Source organism: Anomalospiza imberbis, chromosome 21 (genome assembly GCF_031753505.1).
Source record: "Anomalospiza imberbis isolate Cuckoo-Finch-1a 21T00152 chromosome 21, ASM3175350v1, whole genome shotgun sequence".
In the NCBI taxonomy this organism is placed as follows: Eukaryota; Metazoa; Chordata; class Aves; order Passeriformes; family Viduidae; genus Anomalospiza; species Anomalospiza imberbis.
In genome coordinates this window covers 5,852,657-5,873,254 of record NC_089701.1, presented here as the reverse complement: position 1 = coordinate 5,873,254, position 20,598 = coordinate 5,852,657, and the positions used below count along the sequence as shown (strand labels likewise).

General features: G+C 45.9%; 1 protein-coding gene and 1 long non-coding RNA gene across 24 annotated transcripts in view; one reads left to right on the top strand and one right to left on the bottom strand.

Moving 5' to 3' along the window:
• Window positions 1–751: 751 nt before the first annotated feature.
• DNM1 (dynamin 1) overlaps window positions 752–20,598 on the bottom strand; it is a 63,608-nt gene continuing 43,761 nt past the window's right edge. For 4 of the 22 annotated variants that reach the window (XM_068211378.1, XM_068211384.1, XM_068211379.1 and 1 more), the window contains 7 exons: window positions 14,300–14,409; window positions 13,589–13,700; window positions 12,395–12,406; window positions 10,973–11,143; window positions 10,557–10,798; window positions 9,975–10,193; window positions 752–2,872 (listed from right to left, as the gene is read on the bottom strand). In XM_068211378.1, coding sequence (XP_068067479.1) covers window positions 2,800–2,872; window positions 9,975–10,193; window positions 10,557–10,798; window positions 10,973–11,143; window positions 12,395–12,406; window positions 13,589–13,700; window positions 14,300–14,409 — 939 coding nt within the window. In that variant the 3' untranslated portion in view covers window positions 752–2,799. Of the gene's footprint in view, window positions 2,873–6,650; window positions 6,688–8,146; window positions 8,305–9,974; window positions 10,194–10,556; window positions 10,799–10,972; window positions 11,144–12,394; window positions 12,407–13,588; window positions 13,701–14,299; window positions 14,410–20,598 lie in introns of all 22 variants that reach the window. The other 18 variants (XM_068211390.1, XM_068211388.1, XM_068211380.1 and 15 more) reach the window with 15 other exon arrangements.
• On the top strand, window positions 18,817–20,439 carry LOC137486241 (uncharacterized). Of its 2 annotated transcripts, XR_011005630.1 has the most exons (3): window positions 18,817–18,906; window positions 19,041–19,201; window positions 19,752–20,439. It is a non-coding gene; the product is annotated as an uncharacterized lncRNA (long non-coding RNA). The 2 variants fall into 2 exon arrangements; XR_011005631.1 differs by lacking the exons at window positions 18,817–18,906; window positions 19,041–19,201 and adding an exon at window positions 19,212–19,460.

The following is a 20,598-nucleotide window of genomic DNA, read 5'->3' as shown; positions in this document are numbered from 1 at the left end:
TATCATAACTAAAAGGAGAAGAGCTGTGATTTAAGACAGAGTATTACTGTAGAAGGAATAAATGGTTATTGGGTGTTTACTCTAGAACTGTGAAGGAGACAAGACCAGTGAAGGTCTGTGGTCTGTTGCAGAGGTGACTTAACCCTGTTACAAATTTGCTTTCTGAATAAACTTATTCAGAGGGGCACTGACTAGAGGTATTTCTTTTGCATAGACCACCTTGAAATTTGGCCAGAAAAAGAGAAGAATGAATTCTTTATTGAAAGCACCTGTCCTGACAGTGATGCTGTTTTCACTGAGCTTTCATGAATGTTTTCTATAGAGACTCCTGAGAAGCCCGAGAGGTGGCTCTTGGCTAGCATTTCATATAATTTCCTGCTCCAGATTAATCTTTTACCCTGACCCCTTTCAGGAGTGATTCCTGGACCTCACCTTTACTCAATGTCTACTCCACAAGCACTCCAGGCAAAAATCCCTTTTAAGAAGCAATTTGTGTGCAGACTCCCACCTTCTGTATGCCCCATCTCTGAAGCACCTCCACACAATTCCTTCTGCACAGGGATTTACCTTTCTACACCTGACAAGCTGTTTCACTCTACTGCAGCTCCTGGACACTCAGTGCTGATGCAGATCTGCCCCACCTTCCCTATCATAGTGACAGCTCCTGACTGCATGTACAGCTTGTTAACTCTATGGGATGAAAAGATCAGGTTATAATCAAACACAGCTTGAAAACCACCCAGAGAAAAAGCAAGAGAAAGAGAGATGGTTTTATTCTAGTCATGAGACCTTCATTATACAGAAATGAGAGTTTATTTCATCCAATAAACAAGAGTGACAGGTAGATCACAAACTGCATCACAGCTACTACCAGCACTGAGACAGTTCACCCACAAGTCTGGGGTAATACAATAACCCAACTGCACACAGCAGAGAATTTAACAATCAGCTCAAAAACTCAACATTGGGATTTGGTTAACTTTTTGGATGTGTGTGTATATATATATGTATATAGATATTCTTTTCCTACTTAAGTATTTCCTAAAATTCACATGGAAGCACAAATGGCTTTTAACACCTGGACATATATAGATTTTTCATCTTATATATATATTTATAGATATTTATAACAGTAAAGATATGCTTCTCATTACTACAATATACTTGTTTAACTCCTTTAAGCAGCTGGGAAGGAAAAAAAAAACCAAACCCAAAAAAAACCCAAAAAAAAAACAAAAACAAAAACCAAAACAAACCCCAAAACAGTTTCACTACAATCACATCTGATATGTGTGTGTCACAAATTACAAACAAAACAAGCCATGTGTGAGATTCGAGTCAGACCATTCCAGGACAGAACAGCTAAGAGGCAGGCAAAGAGTCTCAGAGGGAGCAGGCCTACATGTCAAATGGTGGTTTTGGGCTCTCCGGGCGGGCGGGACTGGCCTTACCCGGCCGGCTGGAGGTTAAAGACAAGAAAAACAAAGAAAAAGGGAAAGGGAAGGAGAAGGGGGGAGAAGTAGTAAAACAATAGTTAAAATACAGAAAGGAACTGGCATCAGAACAATAGAGGATCCACAACAGAAATTTAGAGTAATAGCACTGAAACTAGAGAACTTCAACAGCAATCAGGCCTGGAGGACAGTCTGCAACACAGGTGGTTCATTTAGCTCTGGTACAGACATGACATCTGAGATGTACAGGGTTGATATATTTTTTAATTCTCAAGTATTTTTTTTTAAATACATGTAGCATGAAAAGTAAAAACCAAACCTTAAGATGAGTTGTGATCAACAATGGTTACAAGTTTCCCCAAACACGTACCATCCACATGCAAGAAAAGGCTACGGAAGAAGTCACCACAGTACCCCAAAAACACTTAAAGATGTGCTTAGTTCAAAGCAGAAATATTTTCAACAAAACACCGCACAGCGAACTCCCTGAAACATTTGGCTGTCCGTTTGCAAGGGGGGAGCAGCGTGTCTATTCCCCTCGCCCTGCTGGGTTCAGGAAAGTCAGCCAAAAACGGTGATGCAAGACAACTGCTGGCAGGAGCCAGCGTGCCCCCAGCAGGAATGGCCCGGCTCCAGGAGCCGAGTGTGAGCAGGTCCGTGAGCTCCCTGCACGCTGAGGTGTGTGCGCTATCTCAGACTTCACTCGGGCAGGACTGGGCTGATCCACTGATTCCCCCTTTCCTATCTCCCTGCCTCACTTTGATATGAAGTTGATTGCACTGTTCCCAACATGAGATTTTTGCACCTTAGAAGTCAAGCTAATACACAGGACATTTAATCTGTTCCTAACGGGTGTCATGTTTTTGACAGCATATTTTTGCTAAGCAACGCTTTTGTCTTAAACTACAAGGAAAGAAAACAGCTACAGCTCAGTCCTGGGTGCTACAGCTCAGTCCTGGGTGCTACAGCTCAGTCCTGGGTGCTACAGCTAACTGGTGCAGGCAGGACATTTATCCAGGCTAGACTAGGCAGATGGAATTACTGGACGGACAGCCACCACTTGGACCTAAGGATGTCCCTGTGGCTGATCTCTCCAAGGAGCCTGTGAACTTCAGGGATCCATGCCACTGAATGAAGGCTACTCTATGCTCACAAAGCAATACAGGACGCACGAGCGAAGACGAAGAGCTCAATCACTAGGCTAGAGTTTTACGACACACCGGGGAGGGGTGGTGGGAGGCAGGGGTGTGGGATGGATGAGAGGAGTGACTGTGGCTGTGGAAGGGAGGGTGGAATGGGGAAGCCACCAGCACGGCACTCGTCGCCAGCTGTCTACAGCCTCAAGTTATAAATCTAAGAGGGACGGTTCAGCCGGTCGGATTATGGTAGGTCGAGTAGGTGAGGCGGGGCCCCTTCTGCTGTGAAAAAGCAGGAAACAAAAACAAGAGAACACACACTGTGGTTAGCACAGCAATTGCAGTCACAACCACACATGCTTCTCCACTTTGCCTGAGCCAGCAAAAGAATCCAACCTGAGGCACAAACCCCCAGAGTGCAGCTCCACAAAGGAGACTCACAGGTTTCTACTCGGCCTCGCACTGGCCTTTCTGCACAGCACAGATCACCAGTAGAGCAATGCCCTGGACTGCCAGTTTTGCTTCCCTCTGGAATTTGGAAGTGCAGAGATTTACTGCCAGTAAGTACCCTGGCTCTGGGATGAGTGGAGAAGCATGGACAACAGTGAGCTCCTGTATCAAGCACATGACAGTCACACAGCATGGATGGGGTCCTCTGAGACGCGCTGCTGCCAGAGGCTCTTGGCTGGTTTGGAGGAGCACCTTCTACCCCTGCCCTCGAAGCTACTGCAAGCCTGAGATTCCCTATTCTGACACGAGACTGATCTTGGATGTCATGGGCTAACTTACAGCTTTCAGTTTTCCAGTTCTGGCAGAGAGCAAATGCAGCTTCTACTTCAATAAAAGGAACTTTGGCTACTTCTTCTCCATTCTGTTCCAACTCTTTTGCTGATACTTTAGCTACATAAATGGGCAGCAGCTTAAGTGTTTGCCCTCTGCATGGATTAAGTGCTCTAGAATCTCCTTCCTGTAAGGGACTGTGGGAAAAAAAGCCACAACAAAAACATACAAAACAACACCCTGACATGGCTCTCAGCTCATTACCTGAAATATCACTTCAGTCTCAGACTACAGGCTGTAAGAAAGCTATAAATAAAAATGTGTTCTGTAAGACTGAGTCCAATCTGTGTTTTTCCTTTAAAGTATGCTCCCTGCAGTGTCTCTGACCTCAACTGCATTTTGCTGATGTTTCATTAAGATAAATAAATTGTTCAGTACCAAGCCAGGGTAGTTTTAAGGTCCAAACTGCCTGAAATGCAAAGAGCAAAGCCAACAGCATGCAGACCAAATGGAGGGGAAGCCCTTGCACTGATCATACAGGACCAGGTGTCACAGAATGAATGCCTCAGTAATTCCACACTGACAAAATTTAGATTACAGAGAATCAACTCGCTGCTAGAAATGAGGATATTTGTACCAGTAGTCTGTAATCACACTGGCACTAGAGGAGTTACACTCCCATAAGTCAGGGCAAGTTTCCTCATTCAGCAAATAAACCAGAGCAACTCTCCAGTCTTGTTTATTAAACCTCAGCAGAACTTACTGCTCCAGATCTATTAAGCCTCAGAGCTTCATGACATGTGGGATCTGTGCATTATCTCTAAGGGTGCTCACGGTGTAAATGCAGCCACACCAACCCTTTGGTGGCTTCTACTGTCCCTGGAACAGCAACAGCACCTGAATTAAAACCTTCCAGAACTTCAGCTCAACATTTAGTGAGATGCTGTTGCATCATCATGTTAGAAGGCAACTTTTGAGAAGCTGAAAGGACTGTTTGCATTTCAGGAGTTTGCACAGGTTGCGCTAAAAGCCTCTGAGGGTTCACATGAAAAAGATGTTTGAAACCACCAGAGTATGTAAAGTGTTCTGGCAGGAGTGGCCACTTGACCCTAGCAGGACAAATAGGGCTGAAAGGAGCACAAGTAATTCACAGGTAGGTGGGTTGCTTTTTGTTACGTACTATGATTGATTTTTGCAGACTTACTTCTCCCAGCATTCAAAGCATTTTAAGGTGTGGGGCTACTTTTTAAACTTGTAGGCTATTTCTGTTGAGGTTTTCTGGAGACGCTTGCAGAATCTGCCTGGTAAGGTTAGGAATGCCTGAAAACTGTTTACCAGCACTAAAAGGGGTAGAGAAGTCTCTCAGGGAACATTTAGCCCCAAAATGCTGCTTCACTTGGACTACATTGCTAGTCAAGCCTTTTTATATCACTGAAAAGTCACTTTTCTCTGTCAGGACAAGGAACAAAGTTTTGCTCACAGGGAAGCCTGTGGCTGTCTCCACTACATAAGAAGGAAGACCCGAGCCCTGGCAGGAGCCCAGGGAAATGAGTTCCAGTGACTGTCACATCCTTTGAAGTCAGTCTTTCAGGCCATACCCAGAGAGAACACTGAGCTAATCCTATCTAAGAACCACTGGGCTAATAGGGAGTTCTGTTGATAAGGACCTAACTGAGGTGGGAAAATAATATGTTTATTCCCTTGGACTGCAAAAGATTTTGGGTATAATTTTTTTGATCATTTGGTGGGTTTTTGTTTTGTTTTTAATTTTTATTTCCTTGGTGCTCTTTATGCCAGATTAAAAGCAGAATGCCCCATAACAGCGAGTCCCAGAATGGGGTACAGACAACAATAAGGCTCCTTCCCAAGGTTGTTCACCCAGGATGCATGTTTCCAGGGCTGCCAGGGATGTCTGCAGTAGGCAGAATATGGGAGGAAACTGCTGACTGCTCCAACACCTCTGCAGTGTGTCATCAGTGAGGAGGGTTGACAATGACGTCCTCAAAGATGTCAATCATGAGCAATCACTGCAATGTGGCTCCTCTCAGCTCTAACTGCAGTTCTGTGCAGCAGTAACAGACACCATCTACTGCAGGATGGGGGCTGGCTGAGACCTCCTGCCCCAGAGCAGGGTCTTGAACTTCTGCTATTCTTATTAAAGTAGGATTTCAGCATGTGCTCCTCATCCCCAGGTCTCTCTGCCACAAAATCAGCAGCAAGGGAATCTGCAGGAGCTGCTGCTTCTCCACTCCTCTGTCATGAAACAACATCCACAGAGAAAGGGAGAAGGGGCCCAAAAAATCCACACCTGCCATGTTTTGCCCTCTGTACCTCTTTGTCAATAAGGGCTGGAGGCTCCCAAGAAAAGGACTCAGGAGAACTTGCCAATGTCCCTCTTCACACTGATATTAAGAGGATGAGCAGTACACAGCACAAACCCACACCCTGCTACACCACTGAACCACTACAATGCTGCACAATGCAGGGAGAGAGAGGACAGGGAAGTGGGCAGGAGCTCAGGGCAGAGAGTTTGAAGGACACAGATCACTACACCCTTCCTCTTGCAGGGGCAGGAGGCAGAGGAGAGAAGGCAGTTTGAATGGAAGCAGGAGAGTAACCTAGAAGGTAAAGGGTCAAGGGGAGAACAAACACAGGGAGTTCACATCTATCTGATGATGGGACACAAGGATAAAAGGGAACATTCAATGTCAGAGTTACCCTGCACTCAGACATGGAAGTCCTGATATTAATGACCCAAACTCCTCTGGGCTTCCATGAGCACTAGGGATACAGTGAGGATGGGAGAACTTCTCCAGCCAGACATTGGAATATAAGAAGAGGAGTCTGAACTATCAGCTCCCCAAGTCTCTGTCTTGATCCTAATAGAGCTGACAGACCAAATCAAAGCAGAGTTTATTCAGCTGATCTTACAGTCAGTGTGGATATAAGCCAAATGAAAGACACAGAGTTTAAACCTTGTTGCCAGAGCTCATTCCCCCATCCCACCTTCTCTGTTTAGAAGCAGAGAAAGGGTCCTCCAGGCCTTAAATCAGGTACTGAAGCTTTCCCAGCTCCTGCAGCTCAAGCAGCTGCTCTGGCTCTGATCAGCCAGTTTTGCTGTTCAAGACTCCTCCCTTTATGAGATCCTGGCAGAGGTGGTTCATCAGACAAGGGACTCTGTTACTAACACAAGAACTGGGCAGCAGAGGAGAGCTGCAGAGCGGTGCTGGAGGATGGGGACACAGTGACTCATGCATCGCAGCGAGAGTGCGAAACCTACCGTGGCTGCCAGTCCTCAGGGGTCACTGATAGTGATTCTGAAAGACAACATGAAATCAACATGGCAGTTCAGACAGTTCAAGGCAGAGGCCACACAGACTGTCAGGAAGGTGGAACAGATACACAGGCGCTTGCACAGACACAGTCACACATCCCCCTCCAAACACAGCATGAGTAGGGGGCTGCAAACACACAGAAAACACTCTGCCTCATCTTTGCACACATCCAGACCCTGTCGTGCACAGGAGTGCATCAAAACCCATCCACACACCTACTGGCTGTTCCTCACACATCCAGGCTGATGTTCACAGCAGTCTCATACCCAGGTTTCAGCACCCACCAGCTGGGCCCAGGTATCTGGGCTTGCCACTCACTGAGGACTCCTATCTTCTGACCAAATTAAATGTTTGAGAAAGAGCTCAGGAAAGAGGGAGATAACATGCAGTCCTGAGCACTACCTAAAATGGCACAAAGCAGGTGGAGGCTTTTCTGAAGGTCATAAATCATGAAATCAGCTACTCTGACCGCCTGAATAATTCAGGTCATACAGCTGTGTGACCTTATCTTAGAATGGTTTGGGTTGGAAGGGACCTTAAAGATCACCAAGTTCCAACCCCTGGCCATGGGCACAGACATCGGCCACTAAATCACTGAAGAGAATTTGTCCCTTGAAACTGTGTGTCCAAGAACCATTTGGGAGTTCCAGTGATGTGTCCCCATTGTACTGACCAGCACAGCAGCCAGTGAGAACCATCCCTGCCAGGAGGTAACCCCAGACCCATGCCCTTGTGATACCAAAGAATGGAGAACGCATTAATGCCTTCAACACATTTTTCCAATGGTTGAGTCATTCGCGCTGAAACTTCCTTAATTCTCCTTCAAGCTCTTCTACCTACAGGTTCTATCAAACTATTTTAAACTAAAGAGCCTAAATATGTGGGGGAATACTTTCATAGATTTCTTTCCCAGGTCAAATCCTAAATGCAGTCCATTGCACACTGATAGGATCTTGGATGGTTTGTAACTTTCAGCTCCCAAATTATGTCTTTGCCTATATGGGCTTCCACAGTAAATGGAATAAATGCTAAGCACAGAAGCAGGATGGTAAGTCTTAAGTGTCCTTAATTATATGCAGGAAAATCTGTCTGTGCAAAAAAATGTACCATATGGTGATTACATGTGAAAATGTGTTTATACACTTATGTTTATGAAAAAGGAGTAGCATGACACTTGTGTAAGTTCATAATTCATAAAATCAGAGGCTCAAACCAGAGGCACAAAGCTACCAAACTTCTACACAGGCATCAATGAGCACACAAAGTACACCCAGCCACCACCACCCATTCGAGCTCACTCCACACCACCAACTCCTCCAGCAAAGCCCACTCGTGCTGAGCACGAGAGCTTTGTTCCTCTCTCACACACACACTACACAGCCCGGTTAGCAAGGGAAAGATGGGTATTAAAAAAGCAACAATGGAGATGGCATTCGTTCACCCATGGCAGAAGGACCCGAGTCCAAGTGCTAGCAGGGAACATTCTTATTCTATATACAGGAGAGGAAGAGAAAGAGTCCCTTGTCATTGGAAATTCTCCATTCATCAGTGAACTCAAATGACAAGCTGGTATCAGGATCCGGAGGAGTCTATGAACAACTGGAAGAATCAGAGAGGGGGATCAGAGAATGAGCATCACACTTCACAGCTTCTGGAATTACATTCTCAACTCCAGATCAGGGCAGTCAGTAGCATGCAATCCAACCTACCATCTCTCCTAAACCAAGGGGTTGCTCAGTCAAGCATGAAACTCTTTCCTCCTCTGCTCCAGTGCTGTTTCCCCTACCTTTCCCTAAACCCTTGTACTCATGCAAAAGGCAGAAAAGCCATTAAGATAGGCTATGACAGAATTCTTTAAAAAAAAGGCCAATTCATTTCAGCCCATTTGGGGAATCCTATCATGACGGCCAGGTATATAGAATATTTTTCATGAGTGAAGAAATGAAACTGAGTGAAAGGAGGAAGATGGAGACAGAAAGAAGCATAAGTATACTGAAAACAAAACCACAAAGTAACAGTATATGGAAAGGCAGGGTCACAAGAAGCAGGAGCCAAAATACACAGGAGAAGCATGCTGACATCCATAGGTGCCTCCACAGTCTCCAGGACAACACCGAGGTATGTGAGGACAAGTTACTGTGGGAGCTGCATCAAGGTGCATAGGAAGGACTGGGGCAAAGGCACCAAGAAAGTAAAACCATTTGCATACACCAGAGTCAGAAACTGGTCTATGAAGCTGTCTGGACTCATCCACCTCTAGGCTGGCTGCAGCCTGGCAGAGAACACTTCCCTCCAAACAGGCAGCACCAAATATGAGCTGGGAACTATCACAGGAGGAATACTGAACCCACTCTGCCATACACCATGCCCAACCATTGACAGGCTTGGTGTTTCCACAGAAAAGGGCAAAGTTTCAGACCTGTGCCACCAGCACCCTCTGGAGAGGTGTTTTCCACAAGGGAAGCGTTCCCTCTGCCATGTCACTGGGGGGCTTCTGGTTATGTTTTTTCTTTACACTGCAATTACCTCCTCTTCCTCAAGGGAAACTAAGCATCCAACATAGAAGCATTCCTGGTTCCAGACTGCCTCCCAAGTCCTGTTCAGGAACACGTACTCAGGCTGCACCAGATAATCCCTTATTACTATGTTGAGGAGTGTGTGAAGTGACTGAACAGGAAAGGAAATGAGTTTCCTAATGGGAAAGCAAAGCTGTGTGATTTGAACCCTCTAGACTGGAAAATGCTGAAGTTGATTACACAAGCAACAAAATTGCCTAAGAATTCATTTCCCTGCCAGTGATCCTGTGATAGTCTCCTAGCCAGAAAGCAACTGAGCAGCTCTGAAGGTCTTCCGACTCACCTTGAAGAACTCTGGGCCAAGAGAAGAGGGGCAACTTCAGACTCTGGGGAGCCCTACACAGAGGAGAATCTCACCCCAGTCCTGTGATTTATCTGTTGACTACAGGCATTGGTACAATTGCTGTAAACCTTGGGTTCAAGGTTTTCTCCCACATTCTTTATAGAGGTTTGTAGAGAGAAACAGCTGCCCCTCTGTTTCTGAGAGCTGCCTTGGCATTGCCTCATCCATACAATGGAATCTCAGAGGACAACGATGCTTCTGCCTCTGGATCCAATTCAAATATCCAAAGGCTCTACCCACAACATGCACTCCATTCTCCTCCTATGGCCCAGGCAGGCCAAGTGCTGCCAAGGTTCCAATCCAAAACCAGAACATACTCCACCTGCACGGAGCAGTGTTTGAGTACTTACCTGGGAACACCAGGAGGAGCACGATTAGGCCGAGAAGGAACCTGAGGTGGGGGCCCGAAGGGATCAGGAGAGGCACCTGGCCTGGAGGGCACAGGGGGGGCACCACCCAGTGTGGACCCACCAGCAGGAGGTGGCCCAGGAGCTGGTCCGCGAGACCCAGGTCTGGCGGGGGGCACTGCAGGAGCTCTCCTCTGCGGCGTGGGGCTGGATGTGGGGGACCTGCCAAACAAACAAAGGCATTCAACTGCAGCAACAGCTCTGGGATCCCTATGTCACCACAGGCACCGCTCTGCCTTCAGTGTTTCCGTCTTTAGCTTCATATTCCTTTACACACCACCCTTTGGCTTTCAAGGCCACACCAGGCCCCCGGCTGCCTTCAAAGCTATGTCAGCCCCATCCAACCCAAGGGTTTACAACGTCTCAACATCTCTGTAAAGACGTCCTAGGAGCCTGCCAGCAGAAATTCCCAGGACTCTTCATCCACAGGAAGACGAGGACTCCCTGTGTCAGTGGGAGGCCCCAGCAAGGCACTGAAGAGGCGTCAGGCAGGTCTGCGGGGCTCTCCCCCTGAGCCTCTGGTACCTGCGTCCGGACGGTACGCTCTGCACCTGCAGCCAAGAGTCGTCCACCGGTGGGGGCATGGGGGTGCTGATGGTGCTGGTGTTGATGTCCCCGATGATGTTGAGGGCCTCTTTCAGGGCGTGGTACATGCGCAGCATTTCGTCGCGTCGCTGGGCCTGCTCCGCCGACTCCTCCATCAGCGTGTTTTGGTCACCACAGGAGTACAGGTTTGCCAGCAGCTCTGAGTGGATGAAGTCCTTGGTCTGTAAGTGAGCAGAGAGAGGGAATCAGTTTTCACCATCTTTCCCCAAAACACTCTATTCTGTCCCCACCTCTTCCTTCCAAGCCGCCTTCTGTTTTTCTTCATTCTTTTCCTCCCTCCCTATTTTTCTCCTTTCTGCCTCTCCCACCTCCACTGACCACAGTGAGATAAGTACATTGTTTATCATGAGGTGCATGATTGTCTTCGGCATGAGGTCTCTGATGGTTTTGTTGACAATTGCCATGTAGGAATCCACCAGGTTCCTGATCGTTTCCACTTGTCTCTCCAGCTGAGGATCCATGGAGTGCATGAAACTATCTCCTCCATTCTCCTCTGCTTCACTGGCCTGCAGAAAAAAAGGAGAAACATATTGGTCTTCAAATGTTAACACAAAATTGGCTTTCCATGAGGGCTAAGAGAAGAGTAGAAGGGAACAGGCAGGAAGCGCATGCAATAAATAAAACTTACTTAAATTTACATTTTGAGCTGTGGTTGTCAATGCACCACTCAGTTTGCACAGACTTCTCCAGCTCAGATCTGAGAAATGTTAGCAATAAAGCTGCTCTCTTAGTAGAAAGTTAAGAAAAGGTGAAAGGCAACAGGGACACCTGACACATGTTCAGAGGTTATGGCTCTGGTGCATACTCAAAGCTGTATTATTCCTTTTTAAAGTTTACAGCTTCCTGAAAGGTTCTTCATTTGATCTGGGTTTTCCACGACCAGAGTCAGTTAAAACCACGAATCATTCACCATAAATTAAGTCTCACAGGTTCTCTGCTATGCTGCATCTTTGTTCTCATTATACAAATGCGAAAATAGATCCAGAGAAGTGAAACAACTGCTCCTCCCAGGCTGACCACAAGTAGACGGAATAAACTAGAAAACTTTCCTATCACTTCAACTGCAACTCCTGCATCATAAGTTATTATCATCTTTTCTTTCACACCAAGCAGATGAATCGCTTCCTGCTTGCCTGAAGTACATTGTTTATCCTGTAAGGTAAAACATGGACTGTGCTGTTTGACAGCAAACAATCTCCAAGGCTCCTCCATTTGGGATCAATTTCAGAGCATTGAAGCATAAAAGAAATGCTGCCTTCCACAACGCTTATTTTAAAAAAAAACCCATGATTGTATAATGAAACATCTTTGTTTTAAACAGCCCTAGTCTGAACAATTAGACATGTAGGAAATGGCTTCTCTTTTGGGGATCAAAATGTATGAGAAAGGGCAAATTCTTTTGTTCATTTGAGCTTTTGCTGAGAAGATCTTACATAATGAAGGAATGTAAGGTCTCAGTGTGAAACAGAGTAAAGGAAGTGGATGGGACAACTTAAAAAAAGTGAGGGTAAAAAAAAAAACCCAAAAATAAGCTTGCACCAAGATTCAGAAGTCATACAAAAAGGGAGGAATAAAAAGAAAAAAGGAAAACTCAAACCAAGAACAGAAACAGACAGCAGGAATCCAACAGAGGGTACAAAGAGGGAGAAGAAGCAAATGCCTCTCAGGAAATTGTGACAAAAGGAGAAAAAAAAATGAGAGAGCTATCTGGTGAGAGCCCCAGGAGGCAACACAGGCAGAGGGGGTCACAGACTTACTTTGTCCTTGTCCTGGCAGGCCAGTTTGAGCATACATAGAAAAAATTAAAACAAAAAGGGACAAAAAAAAATTACTTTTAGTTGGTTTCAGAATTTGGAGAAGGTCCCATAATAGCACTGACAAGGAAAAGACCAATCCCACTAAAAATACATCAGTACCTCTATTACCCTAGAAGGGGAACAAGTGAACTGTTTAGCTAAACTGAAAAGTGAGATGCTCTGCAAAGGAAACCACATTGTTAGCAACAAAGGACAACTTTCTTACCTGCAAGGACCACTGCCACTCCTTACAGGGGTTTTGAGACAGGAACCAGGGTTCCCATGTCACACCCCTCCACTTGCACAGCAACAGGTGGCCCATGGCCACTGTGGTTAAGAGGCCCAGTCTGGTTCAAAGCTAATATGAAGTCATGACACTGCTAAAGCCCAGTCCCTAATTCTCTTTTTAAAATCTCTTATCAGTTTGTTAGGAAATGCTTTAAGGCAAAACCATCAATATTCAAGTGTAACAGGACAGATGAATGTAAGAAATCTATTAGAAGCAATACAAACAGAAAAGCAATTATCACTTTTCTAATGGGAAAACTAATTATAGTAGCTTCCTCTCACAGAGAAACAGGAAAGGCTTTGAACAGAAACAAATACCACAATTGTCTAGAAGATACTTTTAAAGCACAAAATAATGCTGACAGTAAGTGCTGTGGGACAAGGGGAAGGGAAGAGATAAGAGTTCTTGCTAAAGGAGCATATTAGAGTATCCACAAAGCAAAAGAATAATTCAAAGAACATCACTCCCTAATTAATTGGAGGAAGGAAAGGGAGAACAACTGCTAAGTCAGGAAATGCCTAATAAGGCTGCACAGAGTTACCAAAAAGGAATAATGCCTTTGTTCAGTGGATACCATACCAGTTAGTAGTCACAGTAGTTAAATGTCACCCTTATATTGTGAATTTAATGTTCACAGAACAAGACAGCTAGAGGGATTTATCAAGGCAGTCTTTTCCTACTTTATCTCCGCTTTGAAGCTGCCAGTTACTTTATCTCAAGCTTCCCTAATGGAAGCACCAGAAAGATTCTCAGCTCTGGAAAGGCAAAACCTTCACAGACTTATTTTAAACACAAGAAGATGGAGCTATCCTTCTCAAGACACATGCTGTGCTCCTCCTTATCCCATTACTATGGCTGTCACTTACCCCAACACGCTCAGGGTAGACTCCTGCACGAAGGAAGGAAGCCTTCCAGCTGTCCACCTCCTCCTGGGTCTCACAGGCCAGCTCCAGCTGCCGGTAGTCCTTGTAAACATTCCTGACAGGAAGATATATTTTATTATTCTCTCTCTCAACTCAGAGATCTGCCCATATCTGACAAAGATATCAATGACTAGGGAATCCTCCTGTCATTTGAAGACAGAGTCACTTGGTCCCTTGCTAGGAACCTCATGATGACCCTGCAAAAGGAAATGATTTTTTTTTTTAATCAAGTCTGATTGCTCTCAAATCAGTTGTATGTTTCAACAAGGCCTGAAAAAGATTCCCTTTTCAATTCTGCTTGCTGCTGGACGACTCCACCCATCCCAGGTCCTATGGATTTCCCTAGTCACTCACCAAGAACACTCTGATTATAAATATATATCCCAGCCACAGGCAAACTGAGGTAATCACACCAAAAGGCTCAAGGGTTAATTTCACACCACAAGCCATGCACTGGCAAACAAAAGGAAAATTATACATATCTGTTAGATCAGAAGGAATGAAGTTAAGTCCTCTGATCTTCTTCAGAAGTGGCTGTCCTGAAAGGACACTCACATCTTTCCTGGACAGCTATCCTAACACACTCCTCCCTATTCTGTTACATACATCCTGTCCCTCGCTCCAGCAGCTTGGTGTGCGGAGATGGGAGCATACCTCTGTTCAGTGTTGAAGAGAGCAAAGATGTGCTTGCTGGACATGAACCCTTTCTCCACATCTCGCAGTTTCAGGTTATCCACCGGTAACATGTACTTCTTCTCCTTCTCCTGAGAAGGGAATGAGGAACAAGTCACTCCCTGCTCCAGAGGCACCTCTGCTCTGCTAGCACTGAGTATCAGCAACAGGGCTCCTCATCACCAGAGAGGCATTCTCAGACCCAGGTCCTCTGTTTCCTTGAGTCTGTGAGAGAAGGGGAAATCTGGAAACAAGAGTTTGTCCTTCCCAACTGCTTTTGTGATGTGGCCCAACAACCCTGTCCCATTAACTCCCATTAACTCCTTCAGGACCAGGCACCAGCACAGCAATGGCCAACTTCCTCAGATTGTGCTCAGCACTGCGGTCCCACTCTTCTCAGCAAAGGGGTCAGTTCAGGTTCAGGAAAAGCCAGGGATGTAATAGAGAGGCTGGTTTGATACAGAAGTTAAGTGTCAATAAACCTTGATGTTTATATATATATATATATATATATATATATATAAAATGTACCTCTTCAGAAAATTTGACTTGCTGATTTTGTTACTTCATCCTATCACTGTCCTAGTCCTACACTCTATTAGTTATTGTGAACCCTTCACCTTCATTAAAAAAATCGATCAAAACTTGATCTTAATTTCTACATTTGCATTCAGAAATTGAGTCAGAAATGATAACCCCTGCTTAGTCTCAAATCTGGATCTACTGCAAATTAATAGAACTGAATTTGGTTTAAGGCCCTCGTTTGGAGCATGCTTTTCCAGCTGGGAATTATACCCCAGCATAACAAGAGAGGGAGCCCTCACACTGGTCTCCAAAAGGCAGAATGCAGCTATCCAAGACTAAACCAAACCCCAGGCATACTCCTATGTGCAAAGCAAGTATGTGAGACTGTCCTCTTGTGAGATCTTGAGTGTTTGTAGGCTTTTCTTGGCTGGAAACAACATGATCACTCTTGGGGGAAACAGGATGGAAACCAAAGATGGTCAGGCGAGGAGAGATCCTGAAGAGCTGACGAGGAAGGAAGGGCAGGGCAGAGGAGCAGGTAAAAGTGACAAAGCTGCTGAGCTCTAACACCCAGACAATTTCAAGTCCAGCCTAATGTCCTCTTAAACTTCAGATAAATTGACTTGAGTTTGCTAAGGATACCAGCACCTCACAGTACTGACGTATCCCAAAGATCAAATTGTACCAGTTCATTACAAATCACATGCAGTGAGAATATCCCAAAAACAACACCTAGAAAACAGAAGAGATCACTTGTGTTGCTGCCAGAGTCCCTCTCAAAGATGCCAGGCCATGAAAACAAGAGAATTCTTCCAAGCAAATTTCCCTGGACTTTCTAATACTGCTGATCAGTTTTAATTAGATGCAGGCAGGCATTTTTCTAATGGGTTATCTGTCAGCCACATGCTGGTCTCAGAGCTACTCAGACTACTTCAGATTCTGTGAGCCACAAACGACTTGCAGCTTTCTATTACTCTGGTTATCATTATGCTGACTTAGGCTGAACTAGTGACCCAGAAGAGAACACCACCAACTGCTGAGCCTCTGGCCGAGTCAGACCATCCCCACTGCAGCCTTGCTTAACTGGAACTCCCTGCATTCACTCCACAGTCCCTGGGCTAGTAAAAAACCAAACCAAACCACTAACCAATCCTCACGCCCCCTCCCCCAAAAAAGACCCCAAAATGCCCAACAAAAAAACCAAAATCGCCAAAACAAAAAAACAACAAAAACAAACAAAATAAAAACTAAAAAAAAAAAAAAAAAAAAAAAAAAAAAAAAAAAAAAAAACCAAAAAAAAAAGACCTCAACAAAATCCAACAAAACCTGCCGATGTTAAAGATGTCTGAGAAAAACCTTCTGCATTAGACCCACATAATTCCATAGAAGTTCTGCAATGGTGTAATTCTTCAGGAAAAAATGTCAAAAAGTAAGGGAATTCCGTGTCCCTGATATGGAAACAACATGCTCTTTGCCAGAGCTTCAACTTTCACCCTTTCCAAGCTCTCGCATAAATGCTGCCACGTGATCAAGACAGCACTATCTCCACATGCTGATCTTGCCACAGACAACAGAAGACAAAATATCTGTCTGCCAGCACAACTCATCAGTCCTGGAGGTGGAGGTAGCAAGAGCAATCAAGTGGAGGACGGGGCCACAAGACAAGAAGCCCCCAAGCCAGGCAAACTGCAATGAGGCCCTGCTGCTTCCCCATCTCCCTACACCTCCCCCTTTCCAGTCCCCCATTTCAGCCTTTCCAGCTTCTCAGTTTTCAACCCAGCCTGTTTTATATCAACAATCTGACTTCATTTCCTGAATGCAGAGACAGGAAAGTGTGGAATGAGCTGCCAAGGGCTGAGCCTCTTAAAACTTTGGCTGAGCACTCTGCCCATACGTTAGCAATCTGGCAGGGTGTGCTATGGCTGAGCAGCATCCTGGCCAAGAGGGGAAAAGGGCTTCTCTCTCTCTAGCTTTCCAGACTTGGAGGCAGGAGGGAAGAGAAGGAAGAGCCGGCACACATCGAAATGGGAAAGTAGTTCATGAAATCCTATATTCAAAGTCCTCAGTCTGATCCCAAGAGGCTTGTGTTGCTCATATGGTCCTTCATCAATAAGGAACAGAAAAAAAAATCAGGCAAAACTGTCCCTCAGCAGCAGAGTATGTGTTATATAAAATGTGCTCGTTGGCTGTGAGTTCATCTGTAGGGCCATGAGGCCAAGGGGAGGTGCGGCAGTGGCAGAGGCCCCCAGACTGCACAAAACAGAACATGGTGCTCAGTGTTGGTTAGGGAATATTGTAGGCACTGGGTAGCTACCCCTCATCAGGGCTGCTGCTCCCCACAGGAGTCGCAGCCTGCATGGAGAGCTGCAGAAAGAGATGACTGCAAGCTCCTTGCAGAGGCAGGAAAAGTGCCAGAGGATTATCCCCCGCCCCCAGCACAGTGCAGAATACAGCCATATGGCTCTGTACTTTGCATCTACCAGGGAAAGAAAATGCACATGGCCAGGAAACCCACCAGGATCCATGAGCCATTCCAGTTGTGGGGTGGCAAGCACAATAACTGCAGGAAAAAAAGTGATGCTGCAGTTGCAGCCTGATGTTCCAACATCCTTTATTGTAGCTATACATCTCCTTATGGTGGCTAAATCCTAGAGATGGGTTTTGGCCAGATATAGCAATAATCTGCACTATCACCTGAATTATTTGTTGCTAACCTGTAGGTAATAAGCTACAAGAAGCTCACGGAATTCAGCAGGCAGCAAGCCAGCCTGACTCCAAGCATTCTCTCCATTCACCTGGACTGCCTCAGCAGCAAAGTAAATTTTCCTGCTCTTGGATACATGCAAAATGAAGCTGACAGATGCATGTGTGGGCTCCCTAAGGCTGGAAATTGGCACTCACAGCACAAGAAAGTAATTGGCAGAATTATCAGATCTCAGTTTGCACTTGGAGCATAAATAAACTAATTAAAGGTTTCCCTGTAGCTGTTATGACAAACACCTTCTTCTGCACAGAGACAAGGGTCTGTGGATATGGGAGAAGAAATTGCCATTGTTTTAACTGGGGGCCGTGTGAAATTAGGAGAAATTAATCTTGCTTAAACCTCCTAATCTCCTTTCCCTCCTATAAAATGTAAAGTATTACAGGTAAACAAACCTGCCCCAGAGATGCCTGGAGTTTTGGTAAAATTGCTTCTGTTAAATACATGCACAGCATTTTGGGAACTCCAGTAATAAAACTCTACTCCAGTGGAGAAAGATTAACATAACAATTTATAATAAACACATAACACAAATACATGCACACTAAAAGATTATTAGGAAAAAGCCTCTGAAAAACTGTTTGGAATATTTGAAAGCAAGTGATCTGAGCTTTTCAAGCTGAACCAACCACTCCACTCCCCTAAACAAGATGTTACCAATTGCTTTCTGCTTCTCATCTTAGCAAGTAGAAGAGCTGAATTTCGGGGTGTGATTCCTCCAGGAAGCCCTGGTCATCCCACTACATACACACATCTTGAGACCATCTTTCCCAGACACAGCCCACCTGTGTCACTTTTGCCCTCAGAGCATAATTTATAGGAATGATTCCTCCCCCAGGCTGCAGAACAGCTGTAATGGCTTGTTTACATCAGAAAGCTGCCTTGGTTTAACTTAAACAACACAGCCTAAGATTTTAAGCTGACTTAGTTCAAAAGCTCTGTAGACACTAGACCTGGACTCATGATTAATCACAACCATTACTGTTAGCTTAGCAATGGTAATTAACTCACCTGCACTAAAGTAAAGATTTTTATTCACATCAGCTGAAATAATGAGCAGATTTAAACCTGCAGCCAAGTGCAGCCCTAGAAAGCCATCAGGGGGTTTATGAGGAAGCATAGGCAGAAACCTGAGCTGCTTAAGAGAGACTATAGTGCCCAAAACTCGACTGTCACGACCCCTCCAACATCACAGCAATGCCCACCAGCCTTCACAAAGGACAACCAGGCACTTCTCCCTGCCCCTGTCCTTGTGCCAGGGCAGGGATGAACCATCCCAGAGTATCTGACTAGCTTTACTAAGGTAAAGCACAACACACACAGACACACACCAAGTGTTTCACACCCCTGAGAGAGGGCAGGTTACACCTCCCCAGTGCATGGTCAGCGCCAAGACGGGAGCTCCAAGTGTTCACAAATCTTAACCATCCACACCAGAAGAAGGAATCCTGGAAGGGACGCACGTGAATGAAGTCCTTTTTATCCCTGCAACACAGGGAGAGGGAGCAAATCGTGTGGGCAGGGACTAACATCTGGAATCACTACATGAGAGCCAGGCGTCACAGAAAGTGACAGCATTCCTCAAGTTTCCATGCAGGGTAGGGAACCTTCCTTTCCCCCGCGCAACCCCATCCGTCAGCCGCTCACTTCCTGCCAAACTCTGCCTTCCCAGCAGCCAGCAAGCTCCTCCCTCGAGTCTAGTTAGCTTTCCACTGCCACGTCAAGTGAGGCAGAAGGACAGAAGGGAAGCAAGAAGGGAGGGAGCAAAAACCAGAAGAGGGAGGGAGGCACAGCAATGCCAGGGCGTAGTGGGGGGAGAGAAAGAAGGGATGTGGACTGCTCCTGCAGCAGCCAGAGGTGAGCTGCAAGGGCAACTGGCCAAGGTTGCCTTCTGCAACCCTGTCCAAGGACCTTCTGGAGGGCTTGGAAGCAAAAGCTGGTTCTCTTTGAGCTTTGCTCTGGACCTGCTGATCTTCAGGAGAAGAGATGAGGGTGCATGGGGCCTGAGGATCCTCCCACACAGCTCCATGGGGAAGAAAAGGAGTTGAATGAAGCAACAAGTTCTGCACACCTGGGTGGCAGCCAAGACTTCACAGCATTTTCTCCTCAAACTGCAGTAATCGATTTTTTTTTTCTCTTTCTAAAAAGGTGCAGCATATCCCAGGTGGAATCCAGGTACCAGCCTGACACCAGCACGGGAAGAGGAAGGCTCTTGGAAACTTGCTCCAAATTGGAAACACGCAGGGAGCGACATTTCTTCTCCCCCAGCTGCCAGAGGATGTTTTTCCAATCAGGACTTGGACTTTCGTTCACCCCATCTCTGCCCCGCACAACCCCATCCCAAAAGCAGGGAGGGGAGAGGACTAATGAGCTGCTGATTGCCGGAGAGCAGATCGCAGAGGCTCCACTCCGTCTGCCCAGTGTTCAGACTACCTGTTCAGGACTACGAGATTGTACAGTAGTCTGCACATTGGTTAGGCTGTGCTGGGATACACCACACACTGCCAGTGCTGCACGGGGACGGCAACACCTGCACGGCAGAGGGACATGCTTGGAGAGGGTGGGCTCCGGGGATGGCTGCATGCAGAGGTCACTCATCTCTCAGCCTGCGAGGGTCTAACCCTTCGGAGCCATGCCTGATCATCACTTCTACCTGCCTGCTCACCAGCCTACTCACAGCCCTCTTATTTCTCCTCTGTCTCTCTCATTCCGTTCTTATTTCTTTCAGTTTCATGTGCTTGTCCCAAGGTAGCTGTGTTCAGGATGGCTTGTGTTTCACATGCTAAGCTTCGCCATAAAATGCAGAAATAAACACACAGGCCTGTCAGAGTCACAACTGTGGTGTGCTTTGCTACCTGAGAAGGAAGGTTCAAGCACAGAAAGGTGACTGGAGAAAGGGGAGTTCATAGTGAAAGAATATTGGTCATAATACAAAGAAAACCCTACAAGGGATTCAAAGTTGAAGGTTTGGATACTCTGGGTGTTGTGTTTGCTT